Genomic DNA, 25,067 nt, shown 5'->3' with positions numbered 1-25,067 from the left:
CTTGTTTTGATTTATTGCCAGAAAGATCTATTGCCACTAAAGCATTGTTTTCCTTGTCAGATGCTCTGTTTTCTGTGATCTTTCTTTTCCAGAATGTTGTTAAAACTAATAACTTTTTTATTATAAGGTGTGCCTTCAGGTAAAGTGTCTTCAGTTAGCAGCTCTTTGGGAAACAAACTTCAGACCTTATCTCCCTCCCATAAAGGGATACCAGCCCCTAATGTAGGGTAAGTCTATTTGAATTTAATTGATTAATAATACACACACACACACATACACACACACATATATGTAAATGATACTAAAGTTTTATTTTATTTAGGCAGTTGGCTTTTTTATTAACCTTGATTTTCTTTGTAAAGTTAATTTGTCTTTTAACATATTGCTGATCAGGGGCACATACATTACTATTGAGGATCTAAATTAAGGTAACTAATTTGGAGAAAAATCTAGTGGCATGTATCAGGAGCCCAAAACACATTCATAGTTTTTGAATAATTTTACTTCTGGGAATCTAGTCTAAGGAAATCATTTGAAATATGGAAGATTTCCATAATAACCATTTCTTATGGAACAATATGTATCAGGCACTGTGCTAGACATTTTTCATATATTTTTGTTAAAACCATTCCACATGGCACCATAGGATAAGGGGATCAGAGAAGCAAAGTAATTTGCTCAAAGCTACACAGCTATTATAAGAGTTGGAAGCAGGATATAAATTAGAGCTTTTGGCTCTAAACAGTTATCTCTTTCATATGGTTTTATTACAATTTAAAAAAAAAATAAAATCACCTAAATTTCTAGCTTTGTTTGGGAAGCAAGTTAAAAATATATATACATTTATGTAATCATAAAATGTATATAGATTTTAAAGGGGATGATTCTATCAGAGGAGAAGAATGTAGAATCCAAACTGCATGTATAGTGGGATAGAAACTGTAAAAATGTATGTAGACAAAAAGACAAAATATGCTAAAATATTAACAATGGATAATTATTTTCCACTTATTTAATACTTTTTACTTTTTATCTAAGTTCTATATACATGGCTTTTAAGAAAGTAGCATAATTAAGCTTTCCACAATTATTTTAATGTGGAAAAAATTGTTGGTAACACTAGAGATTCAAAAACTCCTCCTGTCTCAGTAGAAACTCCCTTTCTCTTCCATTTTGGTGAATCAGAAAATTATGGGTTACCATGTAATCATTAGAACAAGGGCCTATGTCTGTATGTTACAGATACTGATAAAGTTATTTAGGAAATACAGCACACATTATTTACAGATATGAGTTATCACTTTTCTTTTTAAGGTAGGAAATATATATGTAGAGTTATTTATCAAGGGAGAGCAACTGTCTTTTGTTTCCTAATTTGGAAAGTACAAGACCTAAAGGGAGTTTAATGTAATTATCATTATAAAAAAAAAAATCAACTAACAAGATCTCACTTTAAATGTTTTTTTGTTGTTGTTGTTGTTGTGCTTCCAAAAAGAAGACACAGGCTATCCTTAAGAAAGAGATGATCAGTTAAACAGATGGTTAAAAGTAAAATGTTTTCATCTTTCAGTGGTAAAAAACTAATTTGATTTTATTTTTTTAGTTTCCCTACTGAGTTGACTCATAATTTTTAATTAAAGTGTAGATGGCAATATGTATTTTAACTTTTACAAATCCTTTTTACTATATCACAGAATTGCCTTCCATGTTGAATTATAGTTTCATTTACACTTGATTATGAATTAAAAGCTGAAAATTTTTAGTGCCTTTCCTCTCATACTGGTCATTTTTTCAGTTGGCTGTATTAAATTGCACACACCCTACCCTGTATTCTTAATAAGGCATGTTAAGCTGGCTGGTGTAATGAAAAGTGGAACTGACTTTGGATTAGAAAATTAGGCTTCTAGATCCTACTTTGCCAATGAATAGCCATATGACTCTGTTCATACCTCTTCTGTCTCACTCATGACATTCTGTGACTCTGCTTAGACCTTGGCAACTATCTGATACAATCTGACCAACATTTATATAATTCCTAGGAGAAAATTTGTTTTTACTAACAGGCAAAGACTTTGAGCACAGCAATTTTATAAATTATGCACTCTTAAAATGCCATGAAGATTTAAAATTTCTGGTTGTCTGACATCATATTAAACTGTCAAACATAACTGTGTAAATCCCAATTGTACATTTTATATGTATAGTCCTTACATATTAGAAGAATGTTTCCAACTATCACAAAGAGCCTTGGTTGCTTGTGGCCAATATATTACCATATTAACTGGAACATTACTATATTAAATAGAACTGTTCGTGTCTATCTATTTAGTGGCAGAGTTGACTTTTTCTAAAGAATTATTGAGCATATTGATTTTGTTATTTATTGATCATACTGTTTTTTTCTTTTTTTTCTTTTTTTTAAAGATTTTATTTATTTATTCATGAGAGACACAGAGAGAGAGAGAGGCAGAGACACAGGCAGAGGGAGAAGCAGGCTCCATGCAGGGAACCTGATGTCGGACTTGATCCCGGGTCTGCAGGATCACACCCTGGACTGAAGGTGGCACTCAAACCGCTGAGCCACCGGGGCTGCCCCATACTTTTTTTTTCTTTTGCTAGATTGTAAGCTCTGTGATGGCAAAGCTCTGTGTATCTGCCTTGCTTACAGATATAACTATAAAGTGTAATATAATTCCTGGCATATAGGCACACAATAAATTTTTGATGAATAAATGAAACAAATAATAAATTAAATCCCTCATTTGTCAACTTGTTGGCACATCATAGAATCATGGTCCTGTCCTGGTGGGATAATTAGTTGAAGTTTGTATGGCAGTCATTATTTCTGTTGACACAGATGATTCAGGATTGAGTAAAGGTGGAATTAAGATATATGGTTAGTTGTAATGTCGAAGAAATTGAGCACCTTCTGAGATTAGTAAAATAGAGTCATTTCAGTAATTTGAGATTGTTTAAAGTGTTGTGTATATAATCTTTATTATGGCCATCTTTAATCATGCTATCAATGATCTTTAATATTTAGCATATGTTAGAATCATACTGCAGAAAAATATATCTTGGACAAATTCTCATTTATGTGGTAATTAACTTCTAGATAACTTGTGGGTTAACTGATGTTATCGGATTTTTTTTAAGCAAAAAATACCCTCAGTGGAAAAAATGTTCCCTATTGTAAAAGATAACTGTCTTTAATCCTAGGAAATTTTACAAATATGGTGAAACACAAAGCTTTTAAATAAATATTACATATTTGAATTGTGTCACAGAATTTACACAGTCTTGAGATTTGTGTTTACTTCGTGGCTAATTACCAGCTAACTTGTGAATTTTATCTGATAATTTACAGTAGCTAAAATATCAAATATCAAAGATTTACTTCTGTTCAGTTACTAATAAAAACACATTTACTTTGGAGTTAGACTAGTAGATACAGTAAAACTAGAGCAACAGAATGCTTTGAAGAAGAATTTCTTAGTAAATTGAATTTAGTTTCTCTTTTATATTGATAACAGTAAGAAACAAATATCTGGTTAAGTACATTTTTGTGTAAGTGGAAACAGGTTTTTCTCATAAACCAATCTTTTGATATGTGAATTGAATTTGTGTGGAGCATTGTTTAGATTTTTGTGAACTTCTCTAACATTTAAATTGATTGATATAGAAATCCCTAAAACAACCTAGAATTGCAGAGTGTGGCTTCTTACATGGATAACAGTGATTGAGGCTATTGGTTTTTGCCATGTATATAGGATTTGTAAGTTTAGGATCAAAAGTAGAAGTATGACGCATTTCACAACTTCAAATGCGTCAGAACATCATAACTGTAGGGTTTTCAGGATAGAAAATATGAACTGGTAAATTCTTTTCCAATATTCTTTCTTAATTCATCTTTCTATAATATCTACTCATAGGCTTGCAGTAGTCTTATAAGACTGAGTGGCTTACATACTCCTGAGTGATTCACTCTCATGTTATCAGCAATAAACAAGGACCTTCCTAAGGTCAAAGTTCATTTCAAATTAAAACCTATTCCAGTAAGTTGATATCATCACCAAATATTTCTTAAAATGTGAATTCATGGGATGCCTGGGTGCATCAGTAGTTGAGTGTCTGCCTTAGTGGCATGATCCCAGGGTCCCAGGATCAAGTCCTATATTGGGCTCCCCACAGGAATCCTTCTCCCTCTGCCTATGTCTCTGCCTTTCTTTCTCTCTCTGTGTTTCTCATGAATAAATAAATAAAATCCTTAAAAAAAAAAAAGGTGAATTCATTCTCAGCTATAAATATTTGGAAGCTTGGCAAATATACTATTCATATTGTGGCAGTTATATGCAACTACAGATTTTAAATTAAAAAGTCTTGGTCAAAATTACAGTTTATCATCTATAGAAATGCATTGGCTTGACAAAAAGTAACATATATTTGTCTGGAATTACAAGAGAATGTAGTGCTGTGATATTTCTCATAACTCTTTAATATATCCAATATCCAAGTTTAAAAATCATCACTGAAAATCTTCAAATCTTCAAAATCTTAAAACACTGGCATTCTCTCATATGTGGAATTTTTTTAAAGATTTATTTTATTTATTCGTGTAAATTTATTTATTCAGATGCTCAACCACTGAGCCACCAAGGTGTGCCTCTCATATGTGAAATTTTTATATATATATATTTTAAAGATTTTATTGATTTATTCAAGAGAGACACACAGAGAAAGAGAGGTAGAGACATAGGCAGAGGGAAAAGCAGGCTCCATGCAGGGAGCCTGATGCAGGACTTCATCCCTGGACACCGGGATCAAACCCTGAGCCAAAGGCAGACGCTCAATGGCTGAGCCACCTAGGTGTCTCAAATTTTTATATTTTAGAACAGGGATCCTCTTGAACTATGACCTGAGACCCAAGTCCTGCCAACAACTGGTTTTATTGAAACATGGCTACACCCAATTATTTATGTATTGTCTATGGCTGCTTTTCATGCTACAATGGCACAGATGAGTATTTGTAACAAAGATAGCATAGTCCATAAAACCTAAGATATTTATTGTCTGGCCCTTCTTTCTTTTTTTAAGATTTTTTATTTATTTATTCATTCATGACAGACACAGAGAGCGAGAGAGAGGCAGAGATACAGGTAGAGGGAGAAGCAGGCTCCATGCAGGGAGCCCAACAGCCCAACGTGGGACTTGATCCCAGGTCTCAGGATCATGCCCTGGGGCTGAAGGTGGCGCTAAACCGCTGAGCCACCCAGGCGTCCCCTTGTCTGGCCCTTCATAGGAAAAAATTAAGTCATGTGGAATATCTGGAAAGTTTGACTATGGGTTGACCAGTGTCCATGGAACCAAAGGATTCTTTTAAGTTTTAATAATCCATCGTATTTCTGTTCTTGAGTTGAAAGAACAACAAGAAATTAAAAAATATTTTGTTGTTTACTCTGACCAAATCTAGATGCCAATTTAAGGGCATATCCTTGAATTTCATATGGCATTGAAATCATATGTGTATCAGATTGCTTAGTCTGCACCAGATATGTGCTGTGTGAGTGGACTTAGTTGACTTCAAAATATCCTCTTTTTAGCAGTAACAAGACTACTTCTTCTGAATAGATTTCTTTATTTCTGTCTGAATTTCTTTCAGCTCTTGGGTATATAACAAACATTACCAAGTTCGAACTTTTAAAAGAAAAATGGCATAGAGGTAATCCATAATGGATTACTATCAGATTGAAATTATATTTCTCAAACTTTGTGAATATGTGTATACAAATCACACAGACATATACATAGGTAGGTAGATCATCTGAGTTAAATTTTTTAACACAACTGTATGGACAACAAAACAAATCATTGGAACCTGCCATTCAACTAGGTTTTCAAAATCTGAAAATACTGATTAATTCTCTCATATATGGAAAATATGTAATACTTGCATTAGATAATTACTTTTAGATTTTTATTAGATTTTACATATCTCCTTTCTCAAATTGAACTTTGTTGTGTCATATGTAAGATTTGAGTAGTTCTTATCATATTAGAGAAATGTTTTAAAAATGTAGTTTTAAATTTTCTAAATCTTAATTTCAATACTTATGAGAAAAACATAAGATCTTTTATTACTTATTCCAAAGCAACAGATATCTTTTGTGAGATAACCACTGTTTGGAACAATAATATTTTGATAATTGTTAAGCAATTCAAATAAAAATCTGATTTTTACTTAATTTTTACTAAATAAGTAAAATTTCTAGTAATCTTTTACAAATAACCCATCAAATTTTAATTTGAAACATTTTAGAAATTATATAAAACATATATTTAATGAAGACTTTTATAAGTTTTTTGAGCATAGTTGACATAGAATGTTAAATTAGTTTCAGGTGTACATCATAGTGATTAACTTTTCAGTATGTTATGCTCACTATAGATGTAGCTACCATCTGTCACTAAACAACACTGTTACAATAGCATTGACTATATTTCTGATGCTGTGCCCTTTTTTTAAAAGGTTTTATTTGTTTATTTGACAGAGCATGAGCAGGGGGAGCAGCTGAGGGAGAGGGAGAAGTAGACTCCCCACTAAGCAGGGAGCCTGATGCTGGGCTTGATCCAGGACCCTGGGATCATGACCTGAGCTGAAGGCAGAGGCTTAAATGACTGAGCCACCTAGGCAGCCCCCCCGACACTGTATCTTTTGTTCACTTGACTTATTCATTCCATAACTGGGATCCTGTATCTCCCATCTCACTCACCTATTTGCCCTTTTCCCGACCTCCATCACCTCTGGCAATCATCGGTTCATTCTCTGTATTTATAGGTTTGATTCTGTTCTTTGTTTATTCATTTGTGTTTTAGATTCCACACAAGAGTAAAATCATATAGTATTTATCTTACTCTGACTTATTTCATTTAGTATGATATCCTCTAGGTCCATCCATATTGTCCCAAATGGCATAATCTCATCCATTTTATGGCTGTGTAATATTCCACTGTGTGTGTGTCTGTCTGTCTGTCTGAACACCACATCTTAAAGCATTTTTAAAAAATTTTTATTTATTTATGATAGTCACAGAGAGAGAGAGAGAGAGAGAGAGAGAGAGAGAGAGAGGCAGAGACATAGGCAGAGGGAGAAGCAGGCTCCATGCACCAGGAGCCTGACGTGGGATTCGATCCCGGGTCTCCAGGATCACGCCCTGGGCCAAAGGCAGGCGCTAAACTGCTGCGCCACCCAGGGATCCCTCTTAAAGCATTTTTTAAAAGCTTTAAAATGTCTTAAATAATGTGATGTAAACACCTAATGCAAGAACCATCATCGGCAAAGTATTTATAATAACTTTTATAATAAAATAACCTGCTATGTATGGGATACTGAAAAAACATACAAGTGAATAAAAGGTGTCCCTCTGTAGAGACCCTTATAATCTAGAGCAATGACAGATTCTTTTTAGATACTAAATTCCATGAGAATAAGCATCAGGTCTGTTTTATATCCCTAGAATGTAGCATAGTGCCTGATACATAGTAGGTGCTCAGGATTTGTAGAGTTAATAAATAGAATGCAAGAAGCAAATAAGAATGCATTGGAGCAAATAAGCGTCCCTTAAAGAGTATCCTTTTAAAATTACCGAGTAGTGATCTGTTATTCAGTAGTCATTTAGGATAGTTCTCCTACCTTCCTAGTTTAATTTTCCCTGCTTCCTACAATGAATGAATATTGGTCGGTGGTAGTATATAGGATTCAATTATTTGGTTGATGTAAAATAATGACGTCTCTACAAACCTGCAGTTTTTCCTATTTTTCTCCAGATGGAGCTCCTTTATACTTTTGGTTTTAAAAAAAATAGAAAACCAGGTGGCATGGCCACTTAACATTTCTATGTTAATTTTTCCGATTGCCACCCATGTTTTTTCTATACATCATGCTTTACATTTCTCTATGTAAATTTCATAAATAGCCATTCTTTGTTAGAAATAGAAAGTAAGATAGAGGTAAAAATATAAATATCACTTATTTGATTCCTTACTTTATATTTGGAATTTAAAAATGCAGGGCAAATTATAAAATAATAAAAAGAGAAAGGTACTATGCAATCAGGGAAGGAGAAAAACTAGATTATTTGTGAACTTCATATGAAGAAACATCAGATTAGTCTTATATACCAAAACAATAACTTTTTTTTCAAAATAATAACTTTTAGTTCACTTTTAGCTTCAACAAATTTTATTTTAAACAGTTGTTAAAAAAAAAAATAAACAGTTGTTGTCCTTCTTAAGTTTTTTTTGTTTTGTTTTGTTTTGTTTTTTTTTACTAATTCCATTGCCTTGCTGTGTATAAATGTCTCATTTGGATGTTCATCTAAAACTGGCAGGGTGTCTTACATAGTCAGAATTTTTATATAAAATAGTCTAATAGTGGACATTGTATGGACTATCTAAGGATTCTTTTGGATAGCCCTTACCCTAGAGGTCCAATAATTAAGAGCTTGGGGGGTAGATTTCTGATGAACCAGAATAATGTCTAAAACAATTTTTAATATAAAGAAACAAACAGTAGCAATCTCCTTATGGGTACACCTTTATATATTTTAATAGTAAGATGGACAAGTTAGGCCCTCCACTTCGAACTGGAAGACATGTGCAAAGGTTGTATGACAGTGATACAAAATCAGACAATGCCATCAAAAGACATGAGTTATTACCCATTTACAAGTAAGTATTTGTAACTCAGTTTGGTTAATCTTTTTCAGATATTTCCTTAAGGGCTTTATATAATTGAGTACTATAAACTTATATATTCCTATATTTTTTAAAAATCTTATTTAAATCATTTTTAAGCCAAGAAGTGCTAAATAATCTTATGGATCTAAAACACTGATGTTAGATGAACATTTCTATTCTAAATAAAACTTTTTAGCATACCTTTATTTCTATTAAATTTTAACTTTTAGAGGGGTTATGTAGCAGCCACCTTTAATAATTGCTACTATTTTTGTGAAGCTTTCTTTTAGGAGTATATATATATTTTTAAATATTTATTTGAGAGAGAGAAAGAGAATGCACAGGGTGAGAGGGGCAAAGTAAGAGAAAGAGAGAATCCCAAGCAGACCCATGCTCATGTGTAGCCGGATGTGAGTCTTGAGCCTATAACCCCAAGATCATGAACCTGAGCTGAAACCAAGAGTCAGATGCTTAACCTACTTTGCCCAGGCACACCTTAGGATTAATATTTTTAAAAAGAAGAGTATAGGGGATATTATGTCACACATAATAGGTGATACTCTTCATTATTTTTTAGTTGAGAAGATGATTATTATAAAAAGACAGAAAACAGGAGATTCCTGGGTGGCTCAGTGGTTTGGCGCCTGCCTTTGGCCCAGGGCGTGATCCTGGGGTCCCGGGATCGAGTCCCACGTCGGGCTCCCAGCATGGAGCCTGCTTCTCTCTCTGCCTCTCTCTCTCTCTCTCTCTCTCTCTCTCTCATAAATAAATAAATAAATAAATCAAAAAAAAAAAAAAGAAAGAAAGAAAACAAAGAGGTTTTAGAAAATATTCAGTCCAGGGATTCTGTTTTGGTTAAAAAGCTACAAATTCCACATAAAACCAAGAAAAGTTAAGTTATTGCCAAGGACACTCTCCTTTCTGGACTGGCTCAGAAAGCCAAAAAGAGAGGCCAGTGGCAACAACAGTCACCATGGAACTCTTCCAAAGAAGTCTTCACGGTTTTCTCATTTGGGCTCCAATACCAAATCTAGCTCTCTCATTTTAAGATGATGAGATTTGAGTCAGATAAATTACTTACTAAAGTTGAAAAATGTATTATTAAACAGAGTTCACTTAAAGTTAACTTTTAAACCAACTCCTACTACAGAATTCTCTTACCACATATGAAAAGAAGAGTAAATTTAACTAAATATAAAATAAAGATGGGAGAAGTCTTTAAAATATTAGCAGCAGCTGTGTGTTATTTTTAAGTAGTTAGTGATAAATTATTGAAGGAAGAATTTGTGCCCTGAGTCATTTTTCATAGTACTGTTGTTTCTCTGTTCCCTCTGAAGCATATCTCGAAGAAATACTGACTAGCAGTAAGGTAGAGTAAGTATAATTCCAAAATTAAATCTTCTTTTATTATTGTTTGACCTACAATAAGCAGATTGCAGATACAGAATAAGGGTAGCACTTTTCAAACTCTGGACAGGAGCAAAAATGTGTTGACCATGTGAGACTGAGATAACATGTTTTAAATACTAATCAATATTGTTCTTCCCAGTCTCTTAAGAATGATTCTTGACCTCTTAGAAATTGTTACTAAAAGTACATGATAGATATTTAGTAGTGATTATTATTATTGATACCCTTATTTTTCTCTAATTTCTAAATTATTTTCTAATTATTTGAATAACTTCATTAATACAGTGAGATTATGTGTGTATATCCATAGGTGTGTTTGTATTATCTGTGTATGTCATGTATGTATTATATGAAAATGATAAGATTTCTAACAAGGCTTTATTCTAGAGCCAAAAAAAAAAAAAAAAAAAAACCATTTCCTTCCTATTCCTCTTAGGACTCTCACTGGAGGAATCACAGTGAGATTGTTTGGCACATGATTTTTTTAGAGAAGTTCCTAAAAAGGTACCTAGCACTTCCGCAACATCCCTAGAGGGGCTTAAGAGTAGAGTAGACTTCATAATTAGACTGTCAGTGGCTGTTTGAGGAGGTCCAGGGTAACCCATTCATGCACTGTGATTCTTGTCAAAGTTTAGGAATAATGTTAAGTACTATTAAAAGCAACCTCTCTTTGAACAACAGACAGCATTGCATATTGAATATAGTAAGATTTGTAATATGACCCACCTAAATTCAAGTGCAAATACTGTGACCTTACAGTAGATTTGCAGCTTATTTAATTTCTCTAAATACAATTTTCTTCCAGTTTAAAATGAGAATAATATCTTCTGAGGTTTCTGTGAAGATTTATTTTTTTATTTTTTTATTTTTATTATTATTTATGATAGTCACAGAGAGAGAGAGAGAGGCAGAGACACAGGCAGAGGGAGAAGCAGGCTCCATGCACCGGGAGCCCGATGTGGGATTCGATCCCGGGTCTCCAGGATCGCGCCCTGGGCCAAAGGCAGGCGCTAAACCACTGCGCCACCCAGGGATCCCAGGTTTCTGTGAAGATTAAACCAAGTGAAGTATGCATAGTACCTGGCATCATATTTTGCATTTGAGAAACAGTAGATTTTGTTATTACCTGCATGTATTTTGGAGTAGCTATTTGGAATTTCCACTTTCCCAACTTTGCTCTATAAGAAGGAAGAATTTCAGCTATAGTTTAAGAACTTACAATCTAAAGGAATTTTAAAAAGTATCCTGCTTGTTCATATAACAAAATATTGCACATCTCTGAAATGAAAAGATTTGACCAAATCTCTAAGGGGGGAAACTAGCTCTTTATTTAACATCTGACTCCAAGTTCGGTAACATACTGTATAGGTCAGCTTGGTTAAGTTGCTTTTAACTGTTCTTTGTTTCAGTTGCCTCAGTTCTAAAATGGAGTTATTAATATGACTTACTCCATTGGATTATTAGGATTAAGTAAGTTTATATATGAAAACAATTAGAAATCTAACTATACTAAATGTAGTAAGCAGCATTTTGTAAATGTTAACTAGGAACAGTAAATAATAGCCATAGTAGTTATAATAGTATCATCAGCTATTCTGAATGTTTGTATAAATTGCAATTGATATCCATAACTTCTAAGGTAAGTGAGGATAGTCGTATTTTAGAAAGAGGGAACTTGAACACGGCTTGGCCACTACCTCCACATTAGTCAGTAGCATTTGGGATTTGAATCGAGGTTCATCTGAATCCCAAATCCTATACTTTGACCGTTGTACCATCATTCAACCGTCTAAGCTTTCTGATTCCTGAAGATTCATAAAGGAAATTCAGTGATGATCCAACAAGAATTCTTCTATTGAGAGCAGATAGCCCAGGCTGTATAGTTGGTGAAATTAAATCTTAAAAGGGAAAATTATATAACCCAAGAACAGGATTTTTTTGTTTTTGTTTTTGTTTTTAAGAACAGTCTTTCATAAATTGGAAATTATTAAAGTGGTTACGTAAATTTTTTTTTGTTTTTTTTAACCATATTTCATAATGTGTAACATTATTTAACAGTTATTCATAGGCATTTAATAAGACACATCTCTAAGGGAACTATAGATTTAAACTTTAAAAAGTTTCATGTAAGGCAAGCATATATATATATATATACACATATGTAAGTATATATGCATGCATATATATACATATGTAAGATTATATGCATATATAAGCATATATGCAAACATGAATATATATGTATATATATTTATTTTTAGTTGTCTTTATTTACCATCAGGTTAGTGTTACCAAATGCAAAATGCTTTGACTTATCCTTAGTTTTGACTACCATTGTTTTCAGATTTAAAATTAATTACTTGGATTTTACTCTTTTAAATTTACCTCTCTACAGCTTTAAATTATTTTTTAATCATGTCAGTGAACAATATAAGAAATAAATGCTTGTTATTCAGTTCTTTTTCATTATGCCATCTCTTTCTTCTAGAACTAACATCAAACCTCGAAATACCACACCACCTAGTTTGGCACGAAATCCTTCCTCAAGTGTGCCTACAAACAAAAGGAAAACATATACTGAGAACTACATAGCCAGGTATGTTTAACTTTGAGATTCTAATAACTAAAATAAAAATATATTTAGTTTTCTAAGGAGCATATACAAAAATATATATCAGGCTATTAATAGAAAATCTAATTTTTCCTTTGCTATATGATTTATTTTGACTTTACATTAAAGAAATAGTTTGGGTATAAATAATATTTTTTCTAAACCTTGTAGTTATTATTATTGTAAAGGCTTGAGGATAGTTTGTTCAGTTTCACTGGATTTATTTGTATTTTATATCTTAAGTACATCCTGATTATTTTTACTTCTACAAATTGAGTAGTAGACCTTTTAAACCACTGGTATTGTAATTTTCAGCAGCATTTTAATACATTTAAATTCCCTTGCTGAGGCTGTGATTATCCATGTACATCCCTTTTTTATCTGTCAAAATGTTTGTACAACTTGACATTCACTCTGTTTTTAAGCATATAATAAAATCGTTCCAATTATAGATATTTTATAAATATACATATACATGCACATGTGTGTATATATATAATTTTTATATATATATGTGCATATATGTATATATCCCAACTTATTCCAGAAAGTTTTAAGGCATATACAGAGATCCATGACATACAGTGAGATACAATATTTTATAAAAATGAAAGAGTAGGAAAAGGAAAAATGAGAATTAAAAGAGAAGGTAAGAAAAGGAAAGAAATTAGTCCACAAAATATGTGTCATGAGACCCTGTATATAGACTAGCCTTTGGCCATAAATTGAATTCAAACTTTGTAGCAGCCAAAGTACAGAAGAGAGGAATAGTTACATGATTCATGTTGTATTAAAAAAAAAAATCATTTTTCTGTGCAGTACAATTAGTCCTGTGACCTCAAAAATCTGCCTATGAATTCTCATAGAGCTACTGAATAATTTATTATTATTATTTTTTAAAGATTTTATTTATTTATTTGACAGAGAAAGAAAGCGCGCACAAATAGGCAGAGTTGTAGGCAGAGGGAGAGGGAGAAGCAGGCTCCCCGCTGAGCAAAGAGTTGGGGAGGGACCCAACCCAGGGACCCTGGGATCATGACCTGAGCTGAAGGCAGATACTAAACTGACTGAGCCACCCAGGGGCCCCTATTATTATTTTTTTAATTTCCTTTCATTTACTTTTAATTAATTAACATGTACCATAATAACTAGTTTCAGAGGTAGAGTTCAGAGACTCATCAGTCTTATATAATACCTAGTGCTCATTACATCACGTCTCCTCCTTAATGTCCATCAATCAGTTACCTCATGCACCTACCCTCTCCCCTCCAGCAACCCTGTTTGTTTCCTATGATTAAGGTCTCTTATGGTTTGTCTCTCTCTCTCTCTCATTTCGTCTTGTTTTATTTTTCCCTCCCTTCCCCTATAATCCTCTGTTTTGCTTCTTAAATTCCACATGAGTGAGATCATATGATAATTGTCTTTCTCTGCTGGACTTATTTTGCTATTTTGCTTAGCTTAATACCCTCTAGTTTCATCCACTTCATTGCAAATAGCAAGATTTATTTTTTTAGTGGATCAGTAATATTCCATTTTATATATACATGTATATATAAAAGAAGATACCACATCTTTATTCATTCATCTGTCAATGGACCTCTGAGCTCTTGACATAGTTTAGCTATTGTGGATATTGCTGCTATAAACATTGGGGTACAGGTGCCTCTTTGGATCACTACATTTGTATCTTTGAAGTAAATACCAAGTAGTACAATTGCTGGGTCATAGGGTAGCTCTATTTTTAACTTTTTAAGGGACCTCCATACTGTTTCCCAGAGTGACTATACCTGCTTGTATTCTCACCAACAGTGTGAGAGGGTTCCACCCTTTCTCTCCATCTGCGCCAACATCTGTCGGTTTCCTGACTTGTTCTGACTGGTATGAGGTGGTAACTCATTGTGGTTTTGATTTGTATTTCCCTGATGCTGACTGATGTGGAGCATTTTTTCATGTGTCTGTTGGCCATTTATATGTCTTCTTTGGAGAAATGTCTGTTCATGTCTTCTCCCCGTTTCTTGACTAGATTCTTTGGGTGTTGAGCTTGATAAGTTCTCTGTAGATTTTGGATACTAACCCTTTATCTGATAAGACATTTGCAGATATATTCTCCCTTTCGATTGTCTTTTGGTTTTGTAGGCTGTTTCCTTTGCTGTGCAAAAGCTTTTCATCTTTTTTTTTTTTTTAAGATTTTATTCATTTATTCATGAGAGACAGAGAGAGAGAGAGGCAGAGACATAGGCAGGGGGAGAAGCAGGCTCCATGCAGGGAGCCTGACGTGGGACCCGATCCTGGGACTCCAGGATCACGCCCTCGGCATGAAGACGGCACTAAACTGCTGAGCCACCCTGGAATCCCCAAAAGCTTTTCATCTTGATGAAGTCCCAATAGTTCATTTTTGCCTTTCTTTACCTTGCCTTTGGAAATGTGTCTTGCAAGAAGTTCCTATCGCCTATGTCACAGAGGTGGCTGCCTCTCTTCTGCTCTAGAATTTTGATAGATTCCTGTCTCACATTTAGATCTTAAATCCATCTTGAATCTATTTTTGTGTATGGTGTGAGATAATGGTTCAGTTTCATTCTTCTGCATGTGGCTGTCCAATTTTCCCAACACTATTTATTGAAGAGACTTTTTTCCATTGAATGTTCTTTCCCGCCTTGTCTAAGATTAGTTGACCGTGAAGTTCAGGGTCCATTTCTGGGTTCTTTATTTTGTTCCATTGATCTATGTGTCTCTTTTTGTGCCAGAACTATACTGTCTTGATGATTACAGCTTTGTAATCATCAGCTTGAAGTCCGGAATTGTGATGTCCTCAGCTTTGGTTTTCTTTTTCAATATTCGTCTGGCTGTTTGGGGCCTTTTCTGGTTCCATACAAATCTTAGGATTATTTGTTCCAACTCTATGAAGAAAGTCAGTGATATTTTGATAGAGATTGCATTGAATGGATAGATTGCTCTAGGTGGCATAGATTATTTTAACAATATTTGTCCTTTCAATCCATAAGCATGGAACATTTTCCCATTTCTTGTGTTTTGTTCCCTTTGTTTCATGAGTGTTCTATAGTTTTCCGAGTACAGATCCTTTGCCTCTCTGATTATATTTATTCGTAGATTTTGGTGCAATCGTAAATGGGATCGATTCCATCATTTCTCTTTCTCCTGTCTCATTGTTAGTATGTAGAAATACAACTGATTTCTGTGCATTGATTTTATATCCTACCACTTTGCTGAACTCCTTATGAGTTCAGCAATTTTGGAGTGGAATCTTTTGGGCTTTCCACAGAGTATTATGTCATCTACTAAGAATGAGGGTTTGAAGAGTCACTGGATAATTTAATAGATAACTTTTTCCTCCAGTTTTATTCAAAAATAATTTCACACATCACTGTTTAAGTTTAAGGCATACAGCAGGATGGTTTGATTTATATATATTGTGAAATGATTACCATAGCAAGTTTGACTAACATCCATCTTCTCATACTAACAACTTCTCTATCTATCATACAGCAGTGTTAGCTGTAGTCATCAGGTTGTATACATCACATCCCTCCTACCTATTTATCTCCTAACTGGAAGTTTGTTCCTTTTGACTACTTTCCTCTAATTTACCATCCCCATCCAATGGATAACTTCTTAATTAAAGTATCTACTATAAATATGACAATGAATTTCATAAGATGTTTTCTTAAGATGCCCTCAATGCAGGCCTATTACATGATATCCTACAATTCATAGAAAATTGTTGTGATATATATGTGTTAAATATAAGTATATATGTTGTCTGCTTTTGTTATAAATATATAGCATATACAGCTATCCATTATTCAGATTTAATCCAGGGATAGATTTTCAAGTATCTAAGATACTATCTGTCAATGTTGGAGATTACCTCTTCAGAAAGAAGCACCTGTGGAACTTTCTAAAAATGAACATGCTCACGTTCCTCCCAGAGGTTTTGATTTCTTTGGTTTGGATTTTTAAAGTTTTAAGAGTGATACCTATACATAACAAGGGATGAGAACCATAAAGGAATTAAGTGAATTGCTACCTTTGCAACTAGACTGTTTCACTTGAGATTTTTTTTTAAGATTTTAAAAATTTATTTATTTATTTAGAGAGAGTGAGAACACAAGCTGGAAAGAGAGGCTAAGGGAGAGAAAGAAACAGACTCCCTGCTGACCAGGGAGCCTGACAACATGAGGCTTGATCCCAGGACTCCTGGGACCATGACCTAAGCCAAAGGCAGATGCTTAACCAACTGAGCCACTCAGGCGCCCTCACTTGAGGTTTTCATACATTGTAAATATTAAAGAAGAGAGCTTAATGTTCTTGGAGTCCTGAAGCTGGTTGTAGTATGTTATTGTATATGTGTGGAGTTATGGGTTTTGAACCCATTCTGAATGTAGGATTTACAGTCTCTTATAAAATGGAAAACTTAATAAATACATATACTTGAATAAAAAGATCATCTCATTCTAAAGAGGTAGACAAAAGAAGAGACAATAGGCAGGTGCAAAAATCACATTAAAAATGTGTTTGAATTTTTTTGTTTTTCTTCCTTTCTTTCTTTCTTTCTTTCTTTTCTTTCTTTTCTTTCTTTTTCTTTCTTTTTCTTTCTTTTTCTTTCTTTCTTAATGGTTGATGTGTAATAGAAAGCCCCTGAACCTTGTTCACTTGACTTACTACCCTACCCAGATGGAATAATTAGAGCCATAACAGATGAAGAATCTCACAGATTTCTTTTTCTGGAAATGTGATAGACTACATTTTCTGGATGACCCTTCCACCCAAAAGACCTAGAAATGCTCACAAAATGGAACAAATATCCTTTTGAATGTATAGCTTAGCTCTTAGAAAAGATAGGGAAACTTCCACAGGTAAGTCAATAAAGGAAACTAGAGGTCACATTAGTAAAGTAACCCTGATGCCACACTTATATTTGAGGTTTTCATCGATCTTCCTTACTTAAAGACTTGGGTTTTAATGTCATTGTGGGAGAGAGAAAGTGATTTCTTGCACTTGCACTAAGTGGGGCTTTAGAGACTCAACTTTCCCTTCCCCTCTCCTCATGCCGCTCCCTCTAAGTCAGGACTCTTGAAATGTCCATCAAGAGCTTGTCTTAGGCTCAGGTAGAGGGATCCTACGCTAATATATGACATTTGGGGTTATTTACAGGAAAGAGGGAATGACAGCAGGCAATGTCAGGTGTTTCTCTTTCTTGGGAGCCCTTGCCCCAGTCCTGGAGCTGATTTTCTTTGGCTGTCCAAGTGACAGCTTAGGTGTGAGAGAACAAGATCTTAATAGGTGTGTGTATGATCAATTTAATTGGAAATTCTGTGTCCCCAAAGGGAACCAGTTTCTCTTGTAACAGCCCCATAATCATAGCTTTCAGGTTGTCCTCAGGGATGTCTAATTTCAGTGGGTTGCATATAAGCACTATTACCTGGGAACACAGCTGGCATCCCACCTTTTTAAAGGTTTTCATTAAAGAAAGCTAGGAAGTTATACCAATGTCAGATGTGTCCACAGAAATGGAGAAAGAGTTCTCCTTATGCTATATTATATATTAAAATAGAAATGATTATAGCTGACATTCTTCTGGCATTTCTGCTTTTAAAGAAAATGCTCCTTAAATGTCAGCATTAAATATGAAGGCTGAGGGACGCCTGGGTGGCTCAGTGGTTGAGCGTCTGCCTTCAGCTCAGGGTGTGATCCCAGGATCCAGGATCGAGTACCACATCAGGCTCCTTGCAGGAAGCCTGCTTCTCCCTCTGCCTGTGTCTCTACCTCTCTCTTTCTTTCTGTGTCTCTCGTGAATAAATAAGTGAAATCTTTGGGACGCCAGTGTGGCTCAGTGGTTGAGGGTCTGCTGTCGGCTCAGGTCATGATCCCAGTGTCCTGGAATCGAGTCCCACATCAAGCTCTCTGCGAGGAGCCTGCTTTTCCCTCTGCCTATGTCTCTGCCTCTCTTTCTGTGTCTCTCATGAACAAATAAATAAAATCTTTACAAAAAAAATAAATATGAAGGCTGATACAGGATTTTGTTAAATACCTTTTGTCAATGACATTCCTTTCTATTCCTGATTTTCTAAGTGTCTTTTTTAAAATCAAAAATAAGTGGTGAATCTTATTGAATATCATATAGAAAAACAATATTTTTAGATCCTTTAATCTGTTTATGTGAAAAATTATATTAATAGACTTCCTAATGTTAAATCAGTCTTATTTTCTGGAATAAATCTAAAGCATTTTGAATTGCATATGTTTGTAGATTGTGTTTGCTAAAATGCTCAGAAATATTTACATATATTTCCAAGTTAATAGGCAAAATTGATTCTAATTTTATATTCTCTTAATGGCCTGAATATCAGGGTTTTACAGACCTTTGAAAAGAAATTACAGAATGTTGTTTTTCACCTCCCTCTGCTGGAAAAGTTTACTAGAACTTACCATGTAAAACTGTCATGAGTCCACTGTGTGTGTGTGTTTGTGTGTGTGTGTGTGTGTGTGTGTGTGTGTATGCACGCCTGCATGTGCCCACATGATAAGGAAGAGTAGTAGTATGTCAATTACTGATTCACTTGCTTTAATAATTATGACTGTTTAATATTATATTTTGTTTGAAATCAGTTTTCATAAGATATTTTTCTAGGACTTTTTTTTTTTTTTTTTTTAGGACGTTTTTAATTTTACTTAGGTTTCTAATTAGTAGCATAGAATTGTTCTTATAATTTTCTATCTGCTATATCTATATTATATCCCTCCTTTATTCTGAATATTGTTTATTTTTTTGTTGATAAATCTTAAGAGTTTATCATTTTAAAAGGATCAAATATTTTGCTTTATCTTCTTCATATATTGGTCATTCATTCGCTTATTCATTAAAAAAAATATTTACTGAGAATTAAGTTTATGTTAAGTACTTCTCTTGATCCCAGATGTAGAGCAGTAACAAAACATAAAAATCTCACACTCGGGGAGCTCACAGTCTTATGGAGAAGACAAGACGTAACAGAAATGACATACTGCATGTCAGGTGGAAAACAAAGCAAAGCGGAGGACACAGTTTAGGGTGGCAGTGAGAGTGTCTAGAGCCATGTGGGTTGTAGTACAGGGTTGAAGGACAAGAGAATTTGAGTGTGTTGTAAGTATAACTAAATTAGAGCAAAGGACCTAATAAGATTCAACCTGATGATAGTGATGTGACTTAGAGTGAAATGACTCCATGGATACAGTGAAAATAGGACACATTAGGAAAAATTATGTATATATAGTTTTATAGTATATATTTTAATATATGTACATAATTATTGCAGTGTATATTTGGAGGAAAGACCTCCATCTTTCCTGAGGGTGAGGTTCCAGTTTTCTCTTTAGAGATGGTTTTGCAGAAGGAACATTGTTATAAATTTCCATTCTATTCCCTGTGGTATATGCCTAGTACATTGAGCAGATGGAAAGTGTGGTGTGGCATTTACTCATGAAAAATTCTCATAATCGGGACAAATATAATGCCAAAGAAAACATTTAGAATTTAATTATTAACTAAAAGGGATTTTTTTATCTGAACTAGAAAAATCTTAAAATTGAGATTAAGCAAGCTTTTATGTATACTTAATATTATGTCCTGTTTTCTAAGGGTATGAAAACTATTGACAAGAACTTTGTGTTTCCACTTTTCTTCCTGTACTCCTTCAGGCCAGATGGAGACTATATATCTTCACTTAATGGCGGAAACATTAAAGGCACGGAAGGAAATTCAACAGGACACTTACCAAAATTCTGCCATGAGTGTGGGACTAAATACCCTGTAGAATGGGCAAAGTATTGCTGTGAATGTGGCATTCGAAGAATGATTCTGTGAACAGAGTCCAAAAGAAAAAGCTAAGTCTGGAATTTTATGACTGTTGCTGCTTGGATAGCTAGAGCACTTCCTTTAATGATTTTATGCTAAAATTATTCAAAATACTTTTTTTTGGCAATTTTTGGAGCATAATTCTTTGGCTGTGTAATGTGTATGTGTATATATATATGTGTACATATATTGTATATAATTAATACCTGATAGCCCAAACTGTGCCACTCAAGGAAATATTCACTCATCTGTCAGAAAATAATTTCAAGTGGAATCATTAACTTAGGTATTACTTTTCTGTTGTTGTTATTAAAGCACATTAAGCATACCTTCACAAAATCAAATGCTAGTGCTCAGCCCTTCAAGCTTTAGGATGATCATTACTTTGAGCAAAAAATCAGAACAAACATTTTTATTATCGGTGCTTATTTTCATATAGTATCATAGGGTGGGATGCTTGGAATTTGGAAACAGTACATTCAGTTACAATTAGTTATGTGAGGTCATTTTCCTGAAGAGCTCTTCAACAATTAATTTTATAAATAATTGAAAAGAGAATAAAACCCCTATACTATGTTGTTTTTTAATTGATATATCATTAATTTTATAATTTAGAGATCTTTACTCATTCTTTAAAATGTAATTATGTAATTTCCTTTTCAGAGACACAAGATTAAAAAATATAAATATATCTTATTCCAGTTATAACTGATTTTTTTACCTCAGTGTGTTAGTTGAATGTATATTCTAATTGTGTCTCCATATTTCACTTTTTCCTTTTTTATAAACTTATGTCTGAGGCATTTTAATTTACTTTTTGCAAAGTTTGAAAATAAGAGGCATAATATTTAAGAGGCATGAAATTTCTTACAAAATTCTACATGTTTATTTCTGTGTCTAAATTTATAAGAAATTATTTTGATGGATTTTAAAACAAACCACCTCAACCTAATAAATAATTTGGATAATTAATCATTACTACAAGGCATGCAGGTAAAAAGTATTTTAATTTTTTAATTTTAATTTCCCTTGAAGTATAGTTAGATGTAGTGATGAGCTGTTTAAGAGACTAATTTTTCTTTCTTATATTTTATTTTTAGTGTTTAATACTAAAACACCTTCACATCACAGTAAAAAAACACTGAAAATGCACTGCTTTAATGCACAGCTGACTTATGTAACTAAACTAATTCACAAAAATTTAATTGTACTTTGACTTTGGCTAACCTACAGCTTTTAATCATTATCACTTTCAATGTGATAGTATTTAGTAGTAGATACTTTGATTGTGCAGCCATGTTCAGTAACTCCTTAGTGGTTTGGGGAATAGAAAGAAAAGAGCTTTGATCTTATAAAGATATAAGCAAGTCTTTTATAGGTCATTTCTAGCTTCTCTTTTATGACTGTGAGCAAATATAAGGGTTAATGCAGAAATTTGTGGCTTTTAATTTTCTCTGAAATCTATTTATGCTTATACTTTATAATTGTATTCATTAGGTTTTTTTTTTTTGTTTTTTGTTTTTGTTTTTTGTGTTTCTGTTTTTCTTTTTTTGTTTTTTCATTCAGGCAGGGGATATGAACTTTGAAGTAATGGGAATTGTTTTATTTACCTTATAGTTTCTTTCCTGACTTTTCATTAATTTTAAATCTGGTTGTCTTTATTCAGTCATATTGACCTAAAAAGAGAGTCCATTAACTACAATAAGCTGTAATTAATTTAGGAGAATAGTGTACATATTAGATTTTCATTTCAATAATATATGTTATTCTGTTCTGTTAACAAATCATATGAAGAACTTTAAACTTTGTTTTCCCTGGAACTGAGCACTATTTTTCTTTTTCCAAGTTTTTTTTTTTTTTTTTTTTTTTTTTTTTTTTTAAAGACCAGGTAATTTAGCCCAAAGAGGGATAGATAAATGAACTTAAACAAAATGGCACATGTTTGTTTTTCACAGAATTTTGCAGTAGCCAGTAAATGTTATAATGTACTACATGGAAAATGAGTTGGTAAGAAATCATCCAATTCTAGAACCCAGAGATTATTATAAACAGTAAATAGGTGAAGTACACTTAGGAATTATGAAACATGTTGTGACAGTGTTTTTAAATGCATTTTTGTTACCTACATATATTATTCTCACACTGATTTGTTGTGCAATAGTTCAGTTTATAAGAAATTTTCCTAGATCTATGCATCATTTATTTTTATTTATTTTCACAAGTATTTGCCAGTGTGGTAGAATAAAGAAATGATTGTTAAGCTTAAATTAAAAATGTAAAAATTGCTTATATATTATTCTGAAAGTCACTAGCTTGAGAAGTAAGATTATTATGGTTGCTGTTGTCTCTTGTTCACTTTTTTTTATTACAAATACTGTCTTCATTTTTGAACCTATTCAATAAAGACATGAAGCAAAAAAAAATTCCAGGTGGTCTTTATTGATGTCTTAGCTTTTAGCCAGACATTGGTAGAAAGATAAGAGCACACTGAAATAAGAAAAAAATGTTCAAAGCCAAAATACAGATTTTTAAAAATGAGATAGTGCTTTTCATTGGCAATTTTTTTTGTGCCATCAGATTTCAAAGAAATTGCAATTATTTTATTGAAGTGTTTTATGACATATAAATATTACAAATATATTTCATTTCAAGATTTCTAAGAAAAATTTTCTTTGGTCAGTAAAATATAGCAGTTGAAAACATGAAACATTGGATATTTCTAATTAGGTAATATATAGTTTAATGGCAAAAACTATTGGTTTATGATCAATACTTAGTGATTTAAACTATCATATTTAAAATTTTAAACAGTTGTCGCTAATAGAAATATCAAATTAGACGTTTGATTTGTACTCGTAATTAAAAATAATAGAAGAGGTACACAGCAACAGAGAGTCAGCAGAAGTCTTGCGTCTTTTTTTGCATTGCAGGTATATGTATTTTCTATGATGGATATATTTTTATTTATTTTTATTTTTTATTTTTTTAAAGGGGGTTGATAAGTAGTTTTCTTTTTTTCTTTCTTAAGATTTACTCATTTATTTATGATAGACAGAGAGAGAGAGAGAGAGAGGCAGAGACACAGGAGGAGGGAGAAGCAGGCTTCATGCCGGGAGCCCGACGCGGGACTCGATCCTGGGACTCCAGGATCGCGCCCTGGGCCAAAGGCAGGCACTAAACCGCTGAGCCACCCAGGGATCCCCGATGGATATATTTTTAGTACTAAGGTTAACTTTTACAACTGACTATGTTATTGAATAGAGCAGTGGAAAATTGTTAAAACCAAGTTAATGATAACCACACTTCTTTTCATTTAGAAATGTTTCAGTTATTTATTACTGTCAGGATACTTATTTATAGATAATTTTGCTTGTCTTATATGTGAATTGCTTTTTCGCCACTAGAGGGTGCTTTTAGATAATTTAATATTACCAGCTTCCAATTCTTATTTTAAAAGGCCTCTCTGTAATATATATATATTATATACATATAATATATATCTCTCTCCATATATATATATATATATATCATGACATTACACAAATTTATAAAAAATAGTTCTTATTTTGTTGTGATTTTAATAATTCATTTGTTGAGTTTTAAGAACCCTAGTTTAGCTCATTCTGGGTACCAGGGTGATAATAATTAATAGAGATGTTTAGTATTTACTCCTCACAATATTTTGTTAACAGATTTGTGCATCTCAAACATATTACTCAAATATAACCAGGTACTCATTGTACTATTAGTTTAATGTTTCATCTTAGTTACACAAGAGTTATCATCTTCTTTTAAGATAAATTTTTTCAATCATTTGATCTAACTTAACAATATCTAATATAGGAGAGTGACATCTACTTATTTTTTGTTTTTTAAAAAGTTTTTAATTCCAGTTAGTTAACATACAATGTTATATTAGTTTCAGGTGTGCACTATAGTGATTCAACACTTTTCATACAACACATGGTGCTCATCAGGACAAGTGCCCTCCTCATCCCCATCACTTGTTTCACCCATCCTCCCACCTCCCTACCCCTCCCCTCTGGTAAACATCAGTTCTTTAGGGTCTGTATCTTGATTTCTCTGTTTCTCTCTCTCTCTCTTTTCCCTTTGCTTGTTCTATTTCTTAAATTCCAAGTATGAATAAAATATTATGGTATTTGTCTTTCTCTGACTTATATATTGCTGATCATTATATTGTGTGGCTCTATCTCTGTCATTGCAAATGGAAAGATTGAGAGTGACATCTACTTAAATAAGGCTAAGGAAGTGATGAGACCAACTAATATGAGTTGCATAAAACTAAAACTTTATACTTTAAAACTTTATACTTATAGACAGTAAAGAAAAATTCACATGTTCTTCATTCTCTGATATGCTAGGGACCAAAAGCAGTAAATAAGATAGGATTAAGTCTTTACTATAAAGTTGTTATAACTTACTTGGAGAAGCCGATAT

At 33.1% G+C, this 25,067-nt stretch overlaps 1 protein-coding gene across 2 annotated transcripts in view; it reads left to right on the top strand.

Moving 5' to 3' along the window:
- The window catches only part of ZC2HC1A (zinc finger C2HC-type containing 1A), a 48,563-nt gene extending 25,531 nt beyond the window's left edge, over positions 1–23,032 (top strand). Inside the window, exons 7-9 of one of the 2 annotated variants that reach the window (XM_026012808.2) lie at positions 128–227; positions 12,635–12,742; positions 20,453–23,032. In XM_026012808.2, the coding sequence (XP_025868593.1) occupies positions 128–227; positions 12,635–12,742; positions 20,453–20,618 (374 nt within the window). In that variant the 3' untranslated portion in view covers positions 20,619–23,032. Of the gene's footprint in view, positions 1–127; positions 228–2,424; positions 3,290–12,634; positions 12,743–20,452 lie in introns of those variants that run through there. The other variant, XM_072734440.1, reaches the window with a different exon arrangement.
- Positions 23,033–25,067: the final 2,035 nt, after the last annotated feature.

This window comes from Vulpes vulpes, chromosome 13 (assembly GCF_048418805.1).
Source record: "Vulpes vulpes isolate BD-2025 chromosome 13, VulVul3, whole genome shotgun sequence".
Taxonomy (NCBI): domain Eukaryota; kingdom Metazoa; phylum Chordata; class Mammalia; order Carnivora; family Canidae; genus Vulpes; species Vulpes vulpes.
The sequence above is the reverse complement of the archived record's forward strand: the minus strand, read 5'-3'. Positions and strand labels throughout refer to the sequence as shown.